This window comes from Fomitopsis serialis (genome assembly GCF_022376445.1).
Source record: "Fomitopsis serialis strain Sig1Antser10 chromosome Unknown B0H18scaffold_73, whole genome shotgun sequence".
Classification (NCBI taxonomy): Eukaryota; Fungi; Basidiomycota; class Agaricomycetes; order Polyporales; family Fomitopsidaceae; genus Fomitopsis; species Fomitopsis serialis.
Window position 1 is genome coordinate 27,948 of NW_025955033.1, and position 22,562 is coordinate 50,509.

The 22,562-nt window shown below is 55.0% G+C and overlaps 4 protein-coding genes across 4 annotated transcripts; 3 read left to right on the forward strand and 1 right to left on the reverse strand.

Moving 5' to 3' along the window:
• Window positions 1-732: 732 nt before the first annotated feature.
• On the reverse strand, window positions 733-9,286 carry B0H18DRAFT_1122202 (uncharacterized protein; the record flags this gene model as incomplete). The annotated part of the gene is made up of 12 exons (XM_048034471.1): window positions 733-742; window positions 799-1,206; window positions 1,267-1,553; window positions 1,603-1,748; window positions 2,886-3,434; window positions 3,479-3,671; window positions 4,513-4,781; window positions 6,425-8,072; window positions 8,133-8,426; window positions 8,479-8,594; window positions 8,648-9,018; window positions 9,069-9,286. The coding sequence occupies 12 exons, from the start codon at window positions 9,284-9,286 to the stop codon at window positions 733-735; spliced, it is 4,509 nt and encodes a 1,502-aa protein (XP_047889855.1).
• Window positions 9,287-10,254: 968 nt separating this feature from the next.
• On the forward strand, window positions 10,255-12,437 carry B0H18DRAFT_1122203 (uncharacterized protein; the record flags this gene model as incomplete). Its single annotated transcript, XM_048034472.1, has 6 exons — window positions 10,255-10,423; window positions 10,484-10,737; window positions 10,795-10,877; window positions 10,930-11,251; window positions 11,299-11,598; window positions 11,658-12,437. The coding sequence occupies 6 exons, from the start codon at window positions 10,255-10,257 to the stop codon at window positions 12,435-12,437; spliced, it is 1,908 nt and encodes a 635-aa protein (XP_047889856.1).
• A 1,380-nt stretch (window positions 12,438-13,817) lies between these two features.
• On the forward strand, window positions 13,818-15,609 carry B0H18DRAFT_860799 (uncharacterized protein; the record flags this gene model as incomplete). The annotated part of the gene is made up of 8 exons (XM_048039713.1): window positions 13,818-13,881; window positions 13,936-14,046; window positions 14,087-14,279; window positions 14,340-14,784; window positions 14,849-14,922; window positions 14,983-15,190; window positions 15,247-15,420; window positions 15,478-15,609. Coding segments are annotated over 8 exons (1,401 nt in total), but the record flags the coding sequence as incomplete, so codon positions are not given.
• A 2,393-nt stretch (window positions 15,610-18,002) lies between these two features.
• Window positions 18,003-21,215, forward strand: B0H18DRAFT_957283 (uncharacterized protein; the record flags this gene model as incomplete). Its single annotated transcript, XM_048042564.1, has 13 exons — window positions 18,003-18,285; window positions 18,350-18,592; window positions 18,643-18,974; window positions 19,052-19,228; window positions 19,276-19,626; window positions 19,675-19,890; window positions 19,944-20,105; window positions 20,153-20,247; window positions 20,299-20,391; window positions 20,439-20,599; window positions 20,655-20,702; window positions 20,738-20,771; window positions 21,137-21,215. The coding sequence occupies 13 exons, from the start codon at window positions 18,003-18,005 to the stop codon at window positions 21,213-21,215; spliced, it is 2,274 nt and encodes a 757-aa protein (XP_047889858.1).
• Between the last annotated feature and the right edge of the window lie 1,347 nt (window positions 21,216-22,562).

Below are 22,562 nucleotides of genomic sequence, written 5' to 3' on the forward strand. Positions count from 1 at the left end.
TTCCCTTCTGCACATCCTGGGCACACAGGATCCTCCGTAGGGAACTCAACCCTGAGAGGGAAACCGTCGGTGTGTTTTTCAGCCTTCTGAAGAACATCCTTTGAGGGATGCCCAAAACGGCGGTGCATAGTTTCATAGTCTACCGTGAAGACCGTATTGTGGATACTTTGCGCGTCTTCCCCAGAAGACGCAGCATAAATCCCAAAGATAGAGCCACCTGGGTTCAGTGGTTTAAACATGTATAGTGGATCCCGCGATCCCGGCTCATAGAGGTCAATGTGCTGCGAACCACCGCGCACAGTCATGCCTTCTTTGAGGAAAGTCCCCATGGACAACAACCGTTGATGCAGACCTTGGAAATAATAGACGGGATATAGACGAGTTGTAATCATCTCACCGTCTCCACCCAAGAAATTGATGAAGACGGTCCCGCGCTTTGTGCAGCGGGCCGTGCCGTTCGCGGTCTGCACCAGGATGGGTTCGCTGAGATCCTCAACTTCAGCGAAGTCACTCATCCGGTTGGTAAAGTGCATTGAAGCACCAGAGTCCAACATCCAAGTTGGGTCTCTGTCAGGGTAGGCTTCATTGCCACCCTCTAGGACATCCTCAATCTTCATTTTTCCCTTACACTTGGAGCACGCTGCAAACTCTCGCGCGTGACGACAGTGTATATATTTGTGTAATGAACTACCGATACATTCATTCATTACACGCGACTTAGATGATACTCTACTACATGCGGCTGTGGGTAGCGCATTGTCAGTAGGTCGCATGGGAATTGAAGATGAGGGTACTGACCTGGCGTCCTCGTCCAGATCAATCCCGGCGGCCATCGTGATGTCCTCGTCGACGTTCTCGCCGACGTCCTCGTCGTCCGACCCCCAATCAAGGGGTTCCTGGGTCTCGGCCCAGGTGCCGTCGTCGTACGAGTTGTAACCCGTGTTCACCTCGTCGATCCTCTCGGCCATGTTGTTGTTGTCGTCGTCAGAGAGACGAGGGTGCTTGGATGCATGCGACTCTGCGTCAGAGAGGTAATCCTCGATCTGCACGGAGTTGTCGACAATTTGTGTGAGCGTTTTGAGGCGCTCAACCGTAGGAGACACGTTGACCTGCTCGGCCAACTCGAGGGCGTGTTGCAGCCATCGCTGGCAGTTGCACATGGGGCGCTTCTGCACAGGCGCACGTGTTTCGACGGTGCGGACTTTGCTGCCCGAAGGCGCGATGTCTACGACGTGGGACGTAGACTAAGACAGACCTGCCACTGACGCCTGCGAGGCGATGTGGGCATGGTCGTGACCGTGGTTGCCGCCGTCCTTCTGGGCACGGGTCTTCTTGCCGCTGCGTTTACCGCGCTGCTTGCCCTTGCCCTTGTCGGCCTTCTCGCCGCTGCCGCTGCCGCCATCATGGCGCTGCTGCTGCTGCTGGAAGCTCGGCTCGCCTTGCTTTTGCTTGACGGCCGAGATCTTCTTCGTGTCATGCGAAGAAGACACCTTCTTGCCCGAGCCTTGCTCAAAGGCGAGGTTGGCGGCGTGCTGGACATCCGAGATCTTGAGCTTCTTGACATCCGTCGTTTGCAGCATGACCTGCACAATGTTGTCATACTGCGACGGTAAAGCATTCAGGGCCATCCATCATGGCCAGAAGCGCGTCGGGGATCTTGAGCTGGTTATCTTCGAGCTTTTCGCAAGCATCAATGATTTTGGCGAGGAAAGGAGCGGCATCAGGAAAAACCGGTTTTACTTGCCAAGCTACAAGGCAAGTCAAAAGAACTTGGTTTACTTGGCAAAGACGCTCACCGCTTGGAATGTGCTGCAAAGGCAGCATTGGTCTTGAGATACTTGGACAAACTATAGCCTGCTTGATTAACCATCCTGTCAAGAGTTTATTAGCTGACCGGCAAGCAAAATTTGGCCAGTCAATTTTCTTTAATCTCTGAAGTGTTTCATTGATCATTCATAGATAGTTGGGTTTCTATTTGTACGCTTAATTTCAAGCTATCTATTGCCGTAAACATAGTACTTCTACTAGTAGTATGAGTGTACTCTGTGAACTCAGGGTTTTCATGTCCAGAACCAATGGAACCAGCGACGACTCGTCTGGACGTATATCGTTCAAATTAACTCGGAGGCTGTCCAACACTCTACCCAGCCTCCATCCAGCCACACTTGATGTCCACCCTCCATCCTTCGTGGGCAATGGCTACCCGTCAGCGCACAGACGGGACACGTCGGTGAGTCCTCTGCCCAGCTGAGTGGTAGTATTGTGTACTGTTCTGTTAGATCAGCCAGTCGCATGTAGTAGTGTATCTGCCAGTGGATCGACAACTCACCGAACAGATGACCATGATGTTCTGGAGGTGCCACGGTCCTTAGGAGACTCTGCTGTGAGTGTTCCCCACAGAGTTCAGCGACAACGTGTGCGCGGCAACTAATCGGACATGGGATTCTGGACGTGCAACAGTCTCAGGCTCTGTGAGCACGAGCCACACCTCCCAAGCAGTCCAGAGCGCTCGCCGCATCCACACTCTGTGCGCCCGTTGACGCATGCCGTCTGTTCAGTATCCGTACACCGCGACGCCCGACGTCCATCCACGTTGCGGCGGGTTGATCATAACAGCGCGTGAGTTTGGCCGGGCAACCGCTAGCCCTGCAGGTGAGTACGGCAACCGCCTATCCGGCCCCCCGTAATTGGCTCAGCAAATTCACGTTCGCAGGGAAACAGACGTACATGATCCCGGCGATGTGAGGTTCAGCGCCGGTGACGTCGGCAAGTATGTAGGCGAAGTTGGTCCATGGGCTTGGTCGTAGAATGGTGACGTTGCGTAGGGCGAGGTGCGCACACCACCATATGGCAACGGTGGGACATATGGAGACGTCGGCGAATACTTGAGTCCTGGCCCTTCGCCTTCTTCGTCGCCGAGGTGCGGTCAGTCGAGATGGTGTCGGATATTGACGGCGAGCCCTCGACCGGCCCGTTTGCTTCTGCATCGGCAGCAGCACAACGGCGGCGACGGACTCTTGCTCGATGGCGTGGGGCCATCCCGTGGGTGCTGTGTGAGGCGATGCGGCTGTTCGCGTTGACAATACCTGGTGGCGTCGACGGCGATGCAGACAATGCCGGGCTCGTCGAAGTCGAGTAAGACTGCTCGGGCGTGTCGGGCGTGTCAGGGCTCGTGGGCGGACTCGGATACACCGTGCTGGCGTCGACAGGCATGGGGTGGGCTTCGGTGGCGACAGGACGTGCGGCGAAGCTCAGGGTGGTGGTCGACGTGGGGCCGTATGGCGTCGTCCACGGTACTGGTGTCGGCGCAGGCGAGGGGAGCACGTACGTTGGGTATGGCCCGTGGCCCTTGGAGTCCGTCCGAACATTCGCCTCGAACTCCTTCGGCGCTGCTGGCTCGATGTTGAGTTGCCACTCGAGGTACAAACACATCTCTCGCACCATTCAGCCATCACGTCCCCCTCCTCGTCCTGCACACCTTCGAATCCAGCCTCAGTCGATCCCTTCGCACCATTAACAACACCCGCTTCCCCGGTGCGATGGGCATCCGCGACCGCAACGGAGCAACCCCGCACGGCCTCGCCGCGTATGTTCTTGAAGAACATGGCGTCGCCCGTGCTCTCGATGAACTTGCGCTGCGTGAAGCTCCACCAGAGCGCGTAGAGTGTCGGCTGGCGGCGTCCGCATCAGACTCTGGTGACCTGAATGCTGCGGAATGAGTGGACAAGGGCGTGGAGCTCGAGGGCCATGCAGTATATGAATATAACAGAGGTGGCACGGGTCGTTACCGGGCGTGCGGTAGTTCCGCAGAGCACGTACCCACCTGTAGGCTGTCCTCATGAACGGTTCCGAGAGTGGTCGAGGAACATAGGCACGAAGAGGGCGACAGAGGCACAGGCGAGTGGACGCATGGCGGGGACGTAGACTTGTCGAGCAAGGACAGGGGCACGTCCCCCGATCGTCCCTTCGCCGTGGCTCGTCCATGCGCTAGTCGGAGTGTCCTCCGGGAGTCTCGCTGTGCGCGTCGACATGTCCTGCAGAACGGGTCAGTGGGCGCGAGACACACCGTCCGTCTGCACATCTTGCGTGGCCTCATCTACGCTTACCAGGAGACCTATCCGTCGGGCTTACACATATGTACGAGGGTGCGCGTGAAGGAGAGTGCAAATGAACATGTAGATTCTGGACGTACTCAATATTATGAAATCCTATGCTTCGCTCACTGGCTAGGCAACCATCCCCGCCTGCGACTCGTCGACCTCCCTGCAACAGGATGAGCCGACCGCCGACCATCCCCTTTGCCCTCCGTCTCGGATGCCCTCTGTCCCGCCTTCCCTCGGGTTCTCAACTGCATGTTGTGCTTCGAGTCCGTTGCCTGGTGCGTGGTTTCTTTCTTGCACCGTTTGCTGGTACCGGGGACCACGACTTCTGCCCGAGCGGCGTGTTTCACAGCTGTAGACTGTCGAGTATTTGAAATGAGTCCATGATAATAATAAAATTGAAGGGACTCACTTTGGGCACCGTGCTGCTAGGTGCGCTCTCATCTTCGCTGTCCGAGGAGACCAAGTCGATGACGACCGGACCTGGCGCACTTCGCTGGGTTGTGGGCAGAGGGATATTTGTGTAGTCTTTGGTGTTCTTATAGCCGCAAAAGACAAGGCCGTCTTCTTCCAGTGCGGTTCTATGGAACTTGCTCTTCTTGACGTTGACGCGTTGGAAGCCGATATATTGAATGTCGTCGTCCGCAGCCTGAGGCTGGGCGTGGTTTGCTGACATATCTTCTAGTGTAGATGATATAGGAAAATTAGAGATTATAATGAGCGGAAGTGACGCACCGGCGATGGAGGTTGAGGTTGTCCTCGAGCAGGACACGGAGTTTGCGGTAAGAACTCGAAGCTCGGCTTGAAAGTCGATCACGATCGACAGCCCGAAGGCCGAGCCTCAGCGCTTTCCTTCTCGGGAGTCCCTCCACTTCCACTTACTCTATGCTGCTTTGCTTTTCGCTCTCGTACGCGCATCGCCGGAAACTGAGGTTGAAATGATGGAGAAGGATGCGGAGAAGGATAATAGAGCAGGTAAGTGTATCTTTGCGACGTTATAAGGGCTCTCGACGCCATGGACAACCTCGACTCACGCCTTGCCCGCTACACCTACCGCCGCCGCCGCTTTCCTTCTCACTCTCGTACGCGCATTGCCGGAAACCGTGGTTGACATGATGGAGGAGGATGCGGAGAAGGATACTGGAGCAAGTAAGTACATCTTTGCTACAATATAAGGGCTCTCCTCGACTCACGCCTTGCCCACTACACCTACCGCTGCCGCCGCCTACCGCCGCTTTCCCTCTCACTTCTCGTACGCTCATCGCTGGAAACCGTGGTTGAGACGATGGAGGACGATGTGGAGAAGGATACTAAAGCATGTAAGTACATCTTCGCGACATGTAGAAAATTCCTCGGCACCGTAGACGACCTTAACTCACGCCTCGCCCAGAAGCCAGTACATAGCGCGGCCGGGTTCCCTCAACACACACGCCGCGCACTGCGCCTCTTGGCTGGCTACTCTACTGGCCATCTGTCTACCGCTTGCCCTGGCTGCCCATCCGCATGCCCACTCGCCCGCACGCTCATTCGCCCGCACGCTCATACGCCCGCACGCCCGCTCACCCTCTCACTCGCCCGCTCGACCGCTCGACCGCTCGCTGGCCCGCTTGCCTGCATGCTAACGTACGCTCACTCATCCGGCTACTAGGTAGTCCTACATACATACACGTTTGCTAGCAAAGATTGATGGTGAGCTCCAGTCGCGTTGTAGTCTACTAGTCTACAACATTTGTATATCTTGCTTCAATAGAATGAAATATACTTCGTTTCATAGCTAGCGTTACCTGAGTCGCAGGGCGATGTGTGATCCTTAGCGTCAAGACGCTGAATTGCTCAAAATATGTACAGGTATGTTAGAGTACAAGCGGCTACCATAGAGTCTGATATGCGTACTTAGTGGCCCAGTTGTTCAATAAAAATCTATGCGCTTTGTCGAGTACGTTGTGATGACTCCAGTCATTGGGAACGTTGGGCTGTGAGTTCGTACGAGTGGGGATAGGGAAATGAGGAATCAACTGACACGACTGCCGTATCATCCGTAACGGTACTACATCTCCAGGCGGTGTGCCGTCCGTTCGAAGGGGCATCTTCCGTACGTCGTACATCATGTGTACAGGGTCGGCAGCGGCAGGAAGTTTCGCGTACCATTCAACGTACGCCAGGGGCCCTTGCTGGGCCCATTCTTCTGGGGCCGGCATTTCTGATACGGTACCATGTTCGTAGATTTTCTCGGGCAGCCTAAATATCGTTTTGACTCGCCCTATGCGAGTCCCTGGTGAAAGACTGGATTAGAGAGCGTAAGTCAAAAAGGGTTGTTGACATACCTTGCAGACCAGTGGCCTCTGCCTCTTCGCCTCGCAATACGACAACCGTATCAAATCTTGCGGGTTCTGACCCACAAGATGGCTTCGCCTTGACCGCGTCGCGGTCCAGGTTGTCATCTGTGAGGGGGAGTGTGGTGAATTTGAAACCGTGAAAGATGTCGAGGCGGGAGAAGGGGAGATAGGAGCCGGCCTTCTCAGCCTCGCCGGCGGTAAGGGGGCGACCAAGCTTCAACGAGAAGATGTGTTGATTCAAAGCTCTTGCGAACCCGGGAGCTTGATGCTTGTCCGCAATGGACGCAATTGATTGCTGCGAGACGGATGGGTGTTTTGGCAGTGTTAGCCCGGCTTGAGGATGGTGCGACTGCGCTCCGGTAACATCAGGGGATGCGTTTGGCTCGATGCGCTCTTCGTGAAGTCTCTGGCGAAGCATCTCGTACATGGCGACCTTCTCCTGACGTTCGAGCCACTTGGTCATTTGAGGCCGCTCGTCGCGATGGTTGGACGCTCGCCAGGCCTTCTTTGCGCAGTCAATGTGCAGGCGTTCGAAAAGTTCCGTGTTGTAATTATCAGTCGTGCCCAGATTACGAATACAGTCGATGTAATGGTGGAGGGAGTGAAATTTCGGTATGTTGAGGTGTTCCCGTATGCCGAGAGTCTTCAGAATCGCCTTGTGCTTGTGGTAAGTCATTAGTGCGTCCTCCAGGTAGGACAGCGTAGTGTCGTCGTGCGTTGAGTACTGGGCAATGTAGATGAAGTCGAGGAGAGCTCGGAACGTGATGATGACGGCGTGAGGCAGGCGTCCGACAAGGCATCCGAGCAGGATGCGTGCTATGTCTTTGCGTTCGCCACCAGACACTTGAGACAGGGTGGAAATTCCATTCTTGAAATGGCGCGTGCCGTATGCAGGCGGTAGGCAGCGAATTCGTTGGTCGAGTTCGGATTCGTCCATTAGTTCGCTGCACCAATCTATAACGTGTTTGAAGACACCTTGATACAATTGATGCAGTACGTCTGGCGTGATGCAGCTGTGGATATCTGTGTAAGGTAAGTCCTTCCAGAACGGGTCGACAACGTAGCCGGAGATATTGTTCTCCTTGCATGTGTTGTAGAACGCGGATGACCCCTTCTTGTCCCGGGATTTTGCCTTCCGCAGGACGTCCAGGGTCATGATTTGACGGCGCGGTGTCTTCGCTGTGTCGTCCCCAAGGGCGGGCTCCGGGCACTGGCAGATGCAGCAAGTGCCGTACTTGGTGCAGGTCACCAGGCACTGCTCCGGGTAGTCAGCAACATAGGACGCTAGCACTGGATGAACACGCCGAATTTTCCCGTCTCCCCCTGTAACATCAATTCCCTCCTTCCCGGCCTCGATGAGCGGCGCGAGGATGATCTTGACGGAGGCGTGGAAGAGTTGGTGGACGAGCGCGCGATGCTTGCGCTCACTGAGGCCCGTAGAGTCGACCTTGTCGACTGAGAGGTAGCCGATGAGGATACAGGCGTGCTCTGAAGGCTTCCGACGCAGAGCCTTCGGGATGTTGCCGAGGGTCATGTAGACCGGGTAGGCGGACTTGTTGCCGGAAAACTGGGTAAGTTGTGTTTTATCGGTCGAAATGATGACCGGGGCTAGGGCTGCGCCGTCAGGTAGAAGACTCTGAATGTAAGAAAGTAATGAGTAGGGCATAGAAACTAGCAACAACCCTGGACGCCTCACCTGCACTGCATTCCACCACCTTCCTGTCCACATTTCGGTATATATACGGTTCTTACGGCTCGTGTTGGAGAAGATTCGTCGTGGGCGATACACGATGCGGTCCGCGTGCGCAGGGTTTCCAAGGAGAGCTTTGATAGCAGCTATGATATCACGAAACTGCACTAGATGAGTTTCTCCCGGTCGGTCCTTGAACGTCAGCCATTGCTCCATCCACGGCGATCTCTCCGGTATGGAATCGACCTTTTGGAGGAGCGAGCGCATATTGTGGTAAGAAAGTCCTAGTTTCTCTCGTACCTATGTTTTGAATTAGACAGCTGAGGGGTGTTCTGAACCACAGAAAACTCACGTTGGGTATGTTGAGGAACCGGTCAACGGCACCTTGACTGATGCCCTCTTTGACGCACCACGAAGCCACCTCCCAGTCCATCTCGGTGTCAAAAGGTTCCCACAAAGAACGATTGTCTACAGCAGAATGTAAGCTTGTCATTTCTGTAACAAGATGTGTGGTCACGTACCTTCCCGGTCGCCGCAGTCAGCATCTTGGTCATTCTGTTTCGCGAAGTGCCTCTTCCATGCATCCATCATAGTACGTCCCTCTCCGACAACACGTCCTGCAGTCTTGTCGACGTCCTCAACTCGTGTGTCTTCGTCGTCATCAAGTTGTATCGCGGATTGTCGAATCCGACTGCCGGAAGACGATGCTTCGCAAGGCGGATTGCAGCCTGAGGAACTGGGAACTGGTAATGGCACGAACATCAAATCCTCTTCTTCGTCGCTACTCTCAGCATCTTCGTGTCCTGGCTGCGAATCAGAACCCGTTGACGATCCTTCACCTCTGTCGCTGGGCAGGTTCATCACGGCAGCGGGAGTTGCGGGTCTTGTTTCCCTTTAAAACATTCAGCTATTGTAGGCGTATACCGCAGACTGAATACGTACATAGCACTTCGATTTATACCGCTATTTCTCTTCTCCGACGGCGGTTCGTCCTCAGCAACATCTGCAAAGACTGCCTTCAACTTGCCCTTCTTATACCACGCACATTTGCGACTTGCAGACTGATGAGCCATCAGACCCTGCATGGTATCAAACTCCTCGTCACAAGCCCGACATGTTTGAGCCAGCAGGTCTTCCAAGCACCGACGTTTCTTGGCCATGGTCTTCTTCATCTTCGTGCGGTAAGTACATGATGTAAGGGACCGAACACCAGTCTGACGCGTTGATTTAACACTCACCTACTTCGCCCAATTGTGAACGCAATGCAGATACAGTAGGTAGAAGAAAACGGTGGTCAACAAATTAAACAAGCCCTTCCGGAGGCAAATTTTGGTGACGTGCCAGCCGCCCAAGATCCTCAGGGCTTGCTTACGTCCTTGGACACATACAGCGCTTACAGGGTTGTTCAAAGACCAGCGCAAGACTGTTTAATCAGTACGAATGGTTTCGCGGTACGTCACTTGTTCTGTACATTTTCACCGTATTCTGACACGCCTTTTCCTACCGCCTTAGCCTCGTTCAGGTGAGTTTCTTCTTCAGCAGAACTCTGCCAGGGTGACGGCCTAGCGTTTCAGCCGGCGTTCAGCGCGGTCTACGTGAGACCTCATGGCAGCGCTCTGCCTTGGATCTCATTCCTGGGTCATGAAGGTGAGTGCCGTTTAGTTCTTCTCTAGTGGCACTCATACGCACTGTTCTCGTACGGAACTTTTGCCGTTTGGTAGGCTGATTTTGATGGCTTGCCTCATTTGGACGGGCGAACGGCCTGTTCGATCGGCCGTATAAGGCAAGTGTCGCATACAGCCCACCTGTTGGCCGGCCGAGGCCAAACACCGTCACAGAGAGGGCTCGTCTGCCATGCCGCCGCATGCAACCCCGTGGCGTCTGCCTTGAGTCTGTAGCATCTGCGTCGAGTTCGGGTTGGTACGTATGCGAAGTTCTAACTTTGAACAGGGCTGTGAGAGACTCGTCGAAGAAGTTTAATATCCCGGGGCCAGAGAGGGCTGGAGGCGCGTCGCCCGGTATCAATGGATGATGCCTTATGTTCCGGTTCGTCCCTTACATAATAACGTTCTGTCTTCGACCGACATTCTATCTCATCGTCCTCTAATCGTCCCCTCCTCATATCCTCATGGCGTCCTCGCAGTACACCCGCTTGCACTCCCCCCGTATCGCGTCCCCAAGCGGAGACGACGATTTGGGACGCACTGAGCACTACGTTGACCCCGCCGCCCAGAAGTCACCCCTCCGAGTCGAGACCCGCGCAACAGCGGAGAGATCATTCAGTGCATACCCCGACGGTACGTGGCTATGTTGTCAGCGCAGGACACTATGCAACCGCTAACCATTCAGTTCAGTAGCGCCTCTATCATCTTCGCCGCCGTCCCCTGGCGGGCACACGTTTTCTTCCCCCCTTCTCCATCCCGCACGCCAGGTCCAGCACCGTGATACGGACATCCCCGACATAGATCACCACCTTCAAGGACCCTCGAACGAAGGGGACTCGCGCAGGCACTACGTCGCAGACGTAATTCTTTGCTGGCCCCTGGCTGAACAGGTCTTCGGACCGTTGCTGCAAGAGCCCGACTTCCCTGTCTTGTTTGGTAAGCATATGGTGAGCAGCCCGTGTTTCGTTCGTTAGTCACCCCAGCTCAACTCATTATTTGCGCAGATTCGCCACAACGTCAGCGAGGCACTCTGGACGGACATTTGCTCATACGTCGACAACAACCTGGAAATACTCAAATATTTCTCGTGAGTCCTGCTGGCTCGTCCTATCATGTTCTCACCTAAACGTTTCGCGCAGATTCTACTACAATCCCTCCCAGCAATCTCTCACTGTCATGGCGCCTCTGGCGCTCCATGAGCTGGTCACTGCCGCCATCCTCAAGGCGGCACAAGACGGTCGTATCGACGTCGACGACAACCAAACCCTAATCATTGATCACAGCCGCGCGATCAAAGACGCCGTGTCCCGCCACCAACCAGACGGTATCGTGTGCGTCAAATACAGCGTCGTCGTCAAGCCCGCCGAGGGAAATCAACCACCGCGGAAGATCCTCAAAACGGATGACGTTATTGTCGTCCAGATCGGGGATGCGGAGAGGATCGACCACATGCTCGATCAGGTGAGTGAGACCCCCGCGTGCATTCAGCTGGAACTAACGTTGCGTAGACGCAAAAGGGAATGGTCGAGGCGGGGCCTGTGCTATTCATTGCCGTGAAGATAACAGAGCATAAGTACATCGAACCGGAAGATCCTCAGCCCGACGACGACGGCTTTATTCCGGGTGCCGGAGCCGCCAACGACATCATATGCACCGGGTACAAGCGCAATGGCCGGGTGCTAATCGGACGCCTCAGGGCGACCTTCTTCGCGTTTCTTGCTTCGGACTTGCCACGAGTGCGTGAAGTGCGCGCGAAGATGAAAAACACGAACGATTGGCTCGTCTGGGTTGAAGAGAACCTGGCGACTGTGAGTACTGTTCCTGTTCGTGTAGAGTTAGTGCGGCGCTGACCGCATATTTTTGCCAGCCGGTGTTGCTCGACTACAACGGCAAGAACCTGATGCCCGCCGAGGATCAGGTCGCAAACGAGGCTAACGATATCGACGATGTCAAGCTCATCTTAGACGACGACCGGGTGCGTCGAGCGAAAGATGCCGGGGTTGAACGTTGGGCAAAAGGTATTCGTATGGCACGGGCCAGGGCCTATGCCCAGCGTGGCCGCTGCTGGATAGAGGAGGCACTGGCGGCTGGCCATCGCAGCGACGCGGATGCCCTCATAGCCCGTCTGCAGCAGCCGCGGAATATCGCAGTACCCCCTGTGGCTGACCCGATACCGGCCATCATCGAAGGGATTCGTGACGGCGCCCTAACCAAAGTACGCGACGAACTCAATGACCATGCATACCGTCTGGCCACGGAAATGGCGCCTGAAGTGCCCGAAGATGAAACAGGCGCGTTAGAGAACACGTACGAGTACTACAACAACGTCGCCCTGTCTATTAAGCGGGTCCTGCCGCGGGATGACGACGATGCATCGTCTGATGCTGGTGCCACCTCCGAGGACATGCAGCGCGTCCACGATTTCAACAAGAGGCGTCGTCTCTTGACGCCCCCGCCGCGTGAGCGGGAAGAGGTCGTACCGGATCCATCCCAGACAGAGGACGACATCGCCTATGTCAATTACCACGTCCCGGACGTCGACACCGATCCCTCCCCCACATATACGACCCGCGCGGCCCCTATCGATATTTCTACCAGGCGTACCTCGCATCGGCAGGCCGGCGGGCGGGTTCGCGATTCTTCGTGATTTCCGCACGGACATGATATGTTGCCGTCGCGCTGTACCGGTACCGTATTGGCTCGCATTGATCTGTCTACACACTACCGTATCTTGTCTCCATGCCCCCGTCTGCCTCTATGTATGTCACGTACACTTACTCAAGTACTATCTATGAAGTTATTAACGCCTTGCAACACATCACGTCACATGATGCGCCCGCCCGCCGATGCACCCGCCCGTACGCCAATTAACCCGGGATAATACCGTAACCTCAGGCTGTTACTCCACTGTGGCCATGCAGACATTTCTCTCTGAAGAAGAACGTTCAAGTTTAGTACCCTTACTGACACACACGCCGAACCTCAGCGGCGTTTTAGTTGCCTTGCTGGCAAGGTTAGAAGCCGACTCTCTGAACGGTACGATTTTCTTCATGTTGCTGACTGACAGTGTTATGTGCTAAGATCACACAGAACTGGTAACACCGCCCGTGCATCAATCCGGGGATGACTGCGGTCCCGAAGTATACTGCGATAACACCACAAGTACGTATTTTGTGATGTGCGTTATGATCCAATTGACGGTATTGGCATTGGAAGACGCCGGAGACAGGGGAACATCTCACAAAGCTATGTCCCATACACGCCAAACAAGGTCCCAGGCTCAACAACAAATGGACAGCCCTCAAGGAGAATCATCACAAGGTGAGCTTTACAAGACATCCCGTGCGCCGGATGGTCTAACATTCTTACAATTCTGTCAAACAGGAATAACATCTGGCGCGGCGTACTCTGAGACTCCTGGTCCCGGTCCCCACCGCTCTACGCGGTCGCGCAATCGGACCATCCGAACCCCATACGCCCGCGAAGATGTTGGTCCGCCTCTGCGACTCGAAGCCGCACCCAGGCCAGAGGTTCAAAATGCACTACTGCCTTGCCCGCGTGGGGGATTCAACTTCTGCGCTACGCAGGCTGCGCCGACGCAACTATTATGGGATACCGATCCGCTGCCCGCCCGTCACATGCGTCCAAGGCGACAGTAACCCAATTCTTTGCTGATCTCGTTGGTAATCTTACAGAAGCGGCTGTTCTAGAATACGGTGAGAACGTGCTACGTGTAACCGAGTCACTTCGAGTCAGCCGCGGTGCGGATGGATCGTTGAACGTGCTCACTGAACGATGTGCCGAGGCATTTCATGATAGCGCAGCCTCAGACTTTACGGTGATGGTGAAACTCATTCAATTTGCGTGCAAGACTAGCAGGTATGCGCAGATTGCTCCTGAGGCTGCGCACTTGGTGTCATGATAATAAACTAACCCGTTGCTTGTTAGCCTTCGTCGACCCAGTCCCAAACTCACTCTCAAAGAGATCAGGGAAACTCACTTGCAAGCGGCCGCCAAGCGAACAGTGTCACAAAGAACGTTTGAAAAGTGGAATGCCATGGGCAGTAAATTTGCGCGGGTGGCCGGTGGTGGTAAGCTCAGTGTAATGTCCGTCAATCCAGGTTGAGAATGACGTGCCTGCACAGGTACCGTTTATGTATTGGTTCTCATCGTCATGAGGAACCTCAGAGCGAGGTTAGGCTCAATGGACGGTCACACGGCCTGTTATATAGCCAATATGTTGAGATGGCCGGACGGTAAGTCAACACTATGATGTTGTCGCCGTACTCATCAGAGGCCTAGATACTCCGCCTGGTCTTGGGGTAAAAAACATGATTGTCCCTGCCATAGCGCTGCTACAAAAGCACTTCCCGCTTCCATTGCAAGACTTGTTTACGGTGTCCTCCCTGCTCCCGGACGGGGAGGCGAACAACGTGGTCTGCGGAAATCTCGAAATCTCAGACATATTTTTTGATTCGTTTGTGTACAAGTCAGTCGCGCATCTTGCTCTTCTATGGCGTTCTCCCCAGCTCACAACCTCGCGTCGTAGCTCGTTCAAGCTAGTTCCCCGTTGTTCCAGCACCTGGGATACGTGTTACAGGGCACACACACTCCAGACAGCCCTGGCCATCGAACCTGAGATTGCGTCCCCTTCGCCGCGGGCCATCCGCGAGACGAATGATCATCCATCTCTACTTTCTTCTCCCTTATCGCCACTCACGCCTCTGTCATCTCTCCGATCGCCATCACTCCCACTAATGCTGCGCGGGTCCGTGTCGCCGCACTCTGTTGCTTTGGATTTACCGCAGATCATTGCCACCTCGCTGAATAACAAGGCAATCCAAACCTCGTACGACCCGCAACATCCTGACAACAAACGTTGTCCCGCGCCCCGTGAACGTGACCGAGAGAATAACATTGTCTGGACGGAGCAGGAGCGATCAAGGGCCAGTAAAGCAACGATGCCGACAAGTATCCACGATCTTCTGACAGAGGTACGTTGATATTCACATGAAAGTCTTCGGTAATAGGCCCCTGATTGCGTTATCATTGGCACAGATTGAAGCAATGTATGCCTCAGGCAAGAGAGTCACCGCAGATTCATATGTTCGAGTGCCGGTCCATCTCATAGAGTGAGTTCTAATGACATGATCAACCAGCGCCGCATAGCTAACACTAGATATTCAACGCAGGGACAACCTTACGATTCGCGGTCAGGGTAACTCGCTCATTGCCAGTATCTGCACCTCCATGCCCGAAGTGATGCGAAGCAATCTGGTCGAACGTCTCATCACATGCTTCGAATCCGACCCGTTCGAGACGGTGGACGCCAAATCCCGCGATGTAAGGAGAACCTTTCAGGTCATCCATTTTGCTTGGTACAACAGGCATTGTACTCAGGTTCGTACGTCCCTGTACATGTGCAGTTGTTAAAGCTTACAGGGGCTGATCCGTAGGGCCATGATGCACCTCAAGACATAGCGCCGTCCTTGATGAGTCGGAAGGGTTGCTCTAGAACGAACCACGAACAATTTATCCCGTACACGTCGAAGCCTATGGAAGAGCATCGACGTATCTACGAGGCTGTCAAGACAATCCTCGGAGAGATGTTCGAATGGCTGGCCGACAAGGTAACGTTCTCCTGAGCATTCTCAATCAGAGTAACTGTCTAACAAAGCTGGCCATAGCTTCAAGACATCTTGCCGAATGAATACGAACGTCTAGAAGCTACCGCATCCATTTTACCAGACAACAACGCGTCCGCCGTCCATCCGTTTGTTGCTTTGGCAGTCAACCTCAACGTCGTCACTCGAGCACATAGGGACGCCCAGGATGACAGGGTATGCCTTGTTCTGCCTATTGGAGATTTCAATGGCGGGGAATTGTGTATCGTTGAAGCAGGTCTTGTAATTCCCCTGCGTCACGCAGATTTCATCGTTTTTCCCTCTTGCGAGTTTACTCATTTCAATCTGCATTACACGGGACGAAGAGCCTCCGTTGTTCTACATACGGATAGAGAAATGTCCAAGTGGACCTCGAATAGTCGTAACGGCTGGGTCGAACACAGTCATTTTGTGTAGACATGTAGAATAATCTACTCTACAAGATCTACTCTACAAGAGGTGTTCATATTCGTACGCGGGACAAAGGGGCGTGCTGATTGGCTGGACGCCAGAGACAAATGCCCGACCGGTGCCCGATGCGCATTCCGCTGCTCAGTGCTTCCTCCTAACCTCCTCCCTCTGCCGCCACCAGCCTCTCCGTCTCACATTATCGCTGACGGCTCTCGAGCTTGGGATCGGGCGCGGCAACGGCTTTGCCAATCACCATCAACAGCCATGGAACGCGACGACGTGCAGCACGACTCGCCAATGCTCTGCGAGCAGACACGGCCGGTGAACGGACTGCAGGCACAGGTGGACAACCACGGAGGAGGGTGGGAATGCGGTCAGGGAGGATGCGGCGGACAGAAGTGTGCGGATGGTGGGCACTGGGGATGGGCGAGGGCGAGGAACTGGCGGGCATGACGTGCGGCAACACAAACAGCCCGGGCACAACAGGTACGACAACCGCGAGCATCCAAGGCCGGTTCCCTGCGTGCAGACACGGCCGACGAACGGACGGCGTGCGCGAGAGCGAAGGAAGGGCATCGGGGAAAGGTGAGTGCAGACGCAAGTGAATGAGCGTGCTGACCAAAGTCACAGGGCGCGGCGACGTGAAGCACGACGCGCACGTCGACCGCGAGCGCACCGGGCGAATGCACGGCACCGCAAACGCGACCGACAAGCGAACCGCCCGTGTATGAGCGCAGAACGCGGGAGGGCGAGTTGACAGTGGGCCCACGGCAACGCGCAGCACAACCTAGCTGACCGCTAGCACGCAGGGCGGAGGTACCATGTGCAAGCGCAGCCGACGAGCGGACCACGGGCGCGAGTATAGCGGCGAGCAGGGAGGAGGACGGGTGGAGGTCGAGTGCGGAAGGGAGCGAGTGCGGACCCGAGGGAGCGGATGGTGGGGAAGGACTGCCCAGCACACACGGCCAACCGACGAGCAGACCCCACGCACTGGACAACAGACCGGCGACGGCGATGTTGGGCAGGCTGGCGCGCGCGCGACACACACCGACCGCGAGCGTGGCGGGCGTATGCCCAACACGCAGACACGGCTGATGAACGCGCACGCACGCACGCGGACGAGCGGACACGCGAGTGTGCAGACAACCGGTCGGGTGAGCGGGCACACAACCCGACGACGACACATGCACGGCGACTGCGAGCTCACAGGGCAGATGTCCAGCACGCAAGCCCCGCCGACGAAGGGACCGCGCGCGTGCGAGCGAAGGGCAGGGCCGGGGCGTGCGCATCACACCGACTGCGAGCGCATAGCCAGTGCCTGCATGCCAACCCAGCCGACGAGGGCGTGGAGGGTCCGGGCACAGCAGCGAGCAGGCGGGAGCACGTGAGGAGCGAAGACGGAGGACAGGGAGGACGGTGGGTGCAGGCAACAAGCCCAACCCGCGCAGGTACCGCCGAGGTAAGTCAACCAGCAGTCCACCGCCAACACCGGCGGTGAACCCGGGCAGGGTATGGGTACGCAGATCGCAGGTCGCGGGTGTGGGATGCGCCCTGCGCACTCGCGGTACTACTCGCATCCAATCTGGCCCCGTTCACTAACACTAGCCATAGTTTGCATAACAGATGACTCGATCGTAAATGTGCTATAGAATCTGTACTTACATCAGCTGACAATACTATTGCAAGCAGAAAATGATCAATGAGACCACGAAGCCGACTCCCGAAGGGAGGCAGCTGAGCGGCCTTTGCATACAGCGTATACTAAGTATACGGTATGTATCTTCGCGCACAGCATTGCTGACCAGCAATCATCAATAGATTCCCGTCCGTAGCGGAGCCAAGGCTTTTGCTAGTCCCGTATATATGCATTGTGTCGAGCATACCACACTTACCAGAAGCATATAGCCGTCTTGGGGCGCTCGGGATTGTACGCAGTCACATGGCCAAATCCTGCCTCGCCCGCGCTACCATGGCCGCCGACTGAGGACTTCCGGAAGCGCAGGCTGTTGGGGTGCAGTCTCACGGCGCAGTTGAAGCCCTACTTATCTGATGACTGTCTCAGCCGGCCGGTATTTTTTTCTTGTTTCTCTTGCTTGTAGCTCGCATCTTTGGTTTCAGCTCTCATCTGGCCTGTCAACATGAACACCCGTACTCGCTCGACCGCTCGCCAGCAGCGTACAGACGACGGTACCACCGCCGCCGCTGCCAAGAAGAAAGTGACCAAGACATCTCAAGCTCCTCGGAAGGCGCCTGCTTCTAAGTCCCCGCCCAAGCCGGGCAAGAAGCGTGGGCGAGTCACCGACGATGAGGGCGAAGATGTTGACGAGGGTCGCTTCAGCAAGAAGGACGAACAGCTTTTGAAGCAGCTAGAGCTCAAAAAACGCCAGTCCGAGAAGCAGAAGGAGGCGAAGCGTCGCTCAAGTGGGTCTTACCGTTGTACATGTCATTCAAACTGCTGAAATTTTTGTATTGTTGTTGATGCTAGGGATACAGAAGACGGCTACCACGATGACCCTTGAAGAGCAAGAGAGCGATGAAGATGCGCAGGAGGACCAACCTAAGCGCAAGAAATCGAGGAACATTGTGCCATCGGAGGACGATGAAGACCGGAGTGCTACGGACGGAAAGGTGGAGGGCGACGCAGCGGCGACCGAGGACGAGGAGAATGAGTCCGCGGAGGAGGATGAGCTGGAGCGAACCCCGCCGCAAGCTCAAGGCTCACGCACCGGTATGTCCTGACTCGGAGTTCCTACACCTGCTACTCAATTGCAATGCTAGGCGGACCTGGGCGAGATGTCAAGGGTAAAGGCAAGGCGATGCCGCAAGACCAGGATGTCGACATGCGGGAGGGGGCGCACGATGAGCGGATGAGCGCACCGCTCCTGTCAGATGAAGAGGAACAGGGCATCGCCCACCGTCTAGGTTCTGCGACGACTGCCAAGGCCCCTTCCAAGACGAAGACTAATCGTCACAAGCGCACGCAGGGCAAGACCGTTGGTGGCGGTGACAAGGATGCTTCGGCATCAGACGCGTCCAGTGGCCGCCGGGGAGACAAAGCTAAGACTGTGCGTCGTATGGCGGCCGATGAGATCACATCGCCGACGAGGAAGGTGGGTAACTACCCACAAACATCAAATAGATTACTCGTTGCATGACGTGCAACCTGGGACGTCTGACATACACGCAGAGCACTCGCCATCGAACCAATAAATTAAATTCTAGCGAGAGAAAGGACAAGGTACCGGCGTGGCTGGCTACGTCCGTCTCAGAGGACGATGCGGCTCGCAGCGACCATGGCGACAGGGCCGTTGATTCGGGAGGGGACGGAGGAGATGAGTCGGAAGGCGGGGGTGATGATGTCGTGGTAGGTACACTCACCTATGCGCACAGCACTAACTGCACAAGTCACAGCTTGTCAAGGCGCAGAAGGGCAAGGCAAGGCAAACCAAACCTAAGGCTGCCGGGGCAGCTCGCACACGAGGTCGAGCGCAGATGAGAGACCTGCCTGACGAAGTCAGGTCCATCGTTACCAAAGCTCACTCATACCTCCGCCTCAGGATTGCTCTCGAGCACGCTTGGACGTGGGAGAAGATGACAAACAGCACCCTTTTACCGGAGAAATACGTGCTCATCAAGAGGGCGGTCAACGACGTTCGAGAACTATGCGACGACGACGGGAAGCCTCTCATGCACTTCGCCCTTGGGTTCAAGAAGCTGAACGGCGATGGCAATGATGTCCTGAGAGTGAATGTCTTCGATGTGGTACGTCGGTCATAGATTCACGTCCTGTTAGCTAAGTCAATTTCACAGGTGTGGACCGCCGCGTCGCAGCTGCGCAACGAGTTGAAGAACAAGGCGAAGGTCGTTGTCGAGGATGCTTATGGCTTAAATCATTTGTCAGGTCCCAGGAAGGTCTCCGCCGCTTCATTCCTTCTAAAGGGCAACGTGCAAGGTAAACATACGATGCCGAATTTTATCTTCAACAACATCAGCATAGTTTGGACGGGCGATGATGTGGATGTGAAGGTGAGCGTATATACTCTCAACGCTAATGTTATTATCAGCCTCATGTAAGATAGGCTAGTCGTGTCAATCGCAAGCAACCTTTCCAGCACAAGGCGATCTTCCAGCTCATAGCGGCACAATGGTTCTACGCCGGCCAACGCGACTCGGTGATCAAAGAATCACAAGGAAGGTTTGCAGAGGTACCAGACAATCTTCTGGCACTGGTCTGCAATGCGGTAAGTCAAGTCGCATGATGATGGTCTACGATACAAAGCGCATATAGAACACTGATATCACCGCAAAACTACAGATTGAAATGGGGTTAGCGGATGTCGCCACGGGGACGCAGCAGTTCACGAACAGAGTGTACGCACCCAAGTGAGTGCAGTACGCCATATGTTGTAGAACTACTGATTGGCGTTTCTGCAGGTGGGTGAACATCATCGGTGTCCTCCGGGACATGAAGGACAAGGCGCCGAATGCCTACGTGGCATTGAGGCACTATGTCTGGGCTAACGTCTCGTAAGTGTGGGTAGTCTGTCTGCTCAGCAATGCTAACATCTACTCAGGGAACTTATTCGTAAGGATGAAGAGGCTGGGAAGAAGGGAGCCCTTACATTGGGCGTTGGCGATGAGGCTGACGACGAAGAGTTCGTCGCGTGGGATGACATTGAGGTTGTCGATCTGACCGCTGAACATTCCGGCGAGGCGTCTTCGTCGGCAACGCGAGGTATGTGGTATGGCTGTATATTTGGATTAAAGCGGCATTCATGACTAACTATCAGGCATTATTGACGGTGGAAACAATGGCATGGTTGACGGTCCCGGCGAACGTGAGTCGCAACACTACGTATATTTTTTACCCCAGTAATAATGCCGTTGCCAGCAAGCGTGACCGGAAAGTGAGCAAGGCAGCACATATACCTCCATTGCGCACAACGACCAAGGTAAGTCCTCAAGGCACCTCCAGTTATCAAACGGACTGATGTCCCACAGACTTACTCTATTGCAATCCTGACGCGTAACATCTGCCACAAGTTCGGTTTGCTACATGCGCCGTATCTAGTCCTCCTATCTCTCGTTGTCGGATACCCTCGTGTCACATGTATTATATACCGCGCGATCATCATCTGTGTACGTGCCAAGAATGCTATGTGTGATTTGTAACCAAATGTACAATTTGCCAATTGTGCACGAATTGTTGGGAAAGCAATATAACCCTTACACGTCTTGGCCAAGTCCTGATGCTACTATAATATGCCACAAGACGAATCATGCTTGAATGGTCAGACAAGCTGTTTGGGGTCCTCAAGCACATGGGCAACGTAACATATTATAATGCTTAGCCAAGATATAGAGGTTTAGCCCAAGCAGCATTCCGCCGGAACTTGTCTTGCCAAGCAAACAGGGGTCTCCAAGACAATAATGGTCTTGTATGGCTTGACAAGCAAAGCCTGTTTTTCCTGATGGGGGTGCTGATCAGCAGGAACGCGCACAGTTGTCGCAGTCCTGAAGGACGCGTAGAGGTTGGCAGCGTTCTGCTTGCTGTACATCGTGGACAGCATGTCCCAGAGATCCTTTGCTGTTTCGTTGTCCTTTACGATCTGGATGATCGAGGGGCTGAGGCGCAGGCGGATCATGCCTTGCGCCTTCTCGTCCGATTGGGTCCAAATGAAGACCTCCGAACGGTTCTTGCCGTCCTCGGCGAGTGTTGGACACCCTCCGAGAGCCTGTCCGATCATGAACCAGACTTCCTGGCTCTGGAGGTAGGACTTCATGGCCTCCGACCACTTGGCGTAGTTGGAGCCATCGAGAACGGGGACCATGTTGAGGAGAGCGTTGGACATGTTGTGTTAGTTGAGTGAAACGGGGGAACATTTAAAAAGCTGCTTGACGAAGGCAACGTCAGCGCTCTGTCACACAACGGACTGCAGCCAAAAGGCGCTGTCCACACACATGGACTCAGTGTCCTCATGGGGTTTAGCAGCAACGTGAGTCGCGCTTGAGACTTGCAGTGTTTCCGCGCATAGTCTCCCCCTGGCTTCAAGCCCGTGAGGGCGATGCCGCAGGTAAGCCAGTGCGCACCGAGTCGCAGCCATTAAGGCGCAGTACTCAGGCGTCGACCGAGGCTCATAACCTGTTGAGCAGACTTGGTCACACGTAGTGGACCGCGCTCTAACTTACCTGCTTGAAGGTTGGATACTTGAGGCACACAAGTTACTTCATGGTGAAGGAACTGAAGAGAGAGCTACGCTACTGGTGGGTCTTATATACATCTGGAAGACACTGACTAATACTACTGTATAGTCCATTCCCACGCATGACTTGCTCTATGCAGTAAGTGTGGATCCAGCACGTGCGGTGCGATCTGGCCCGTGGAACCTGGCGGCCCGGTGGGCACCTATACGGTTCAACAATATATGAGCTCAGATACTTGCAGGGATGTTGTAGAACTGATGGAGGAGCTGTGGACTTGTCGTGCAACACAGGGCACTCAGTGTGAATGCAGTGAGACTCGTTGAAACACAAAGAAACACAGTGAAGCCAGAGGGAGATGTGGTGCTTGTTGAAGGTGAATGCAGTAAGACACAGAAACACAGTGGAGAACACAGGAAACACAGTGGAACTTGCTGTCTACTCCTAGGTGGTAGGTAGGTAGGTAGTTGCTCCCCCCGTCTGATCCCCAGCTCACC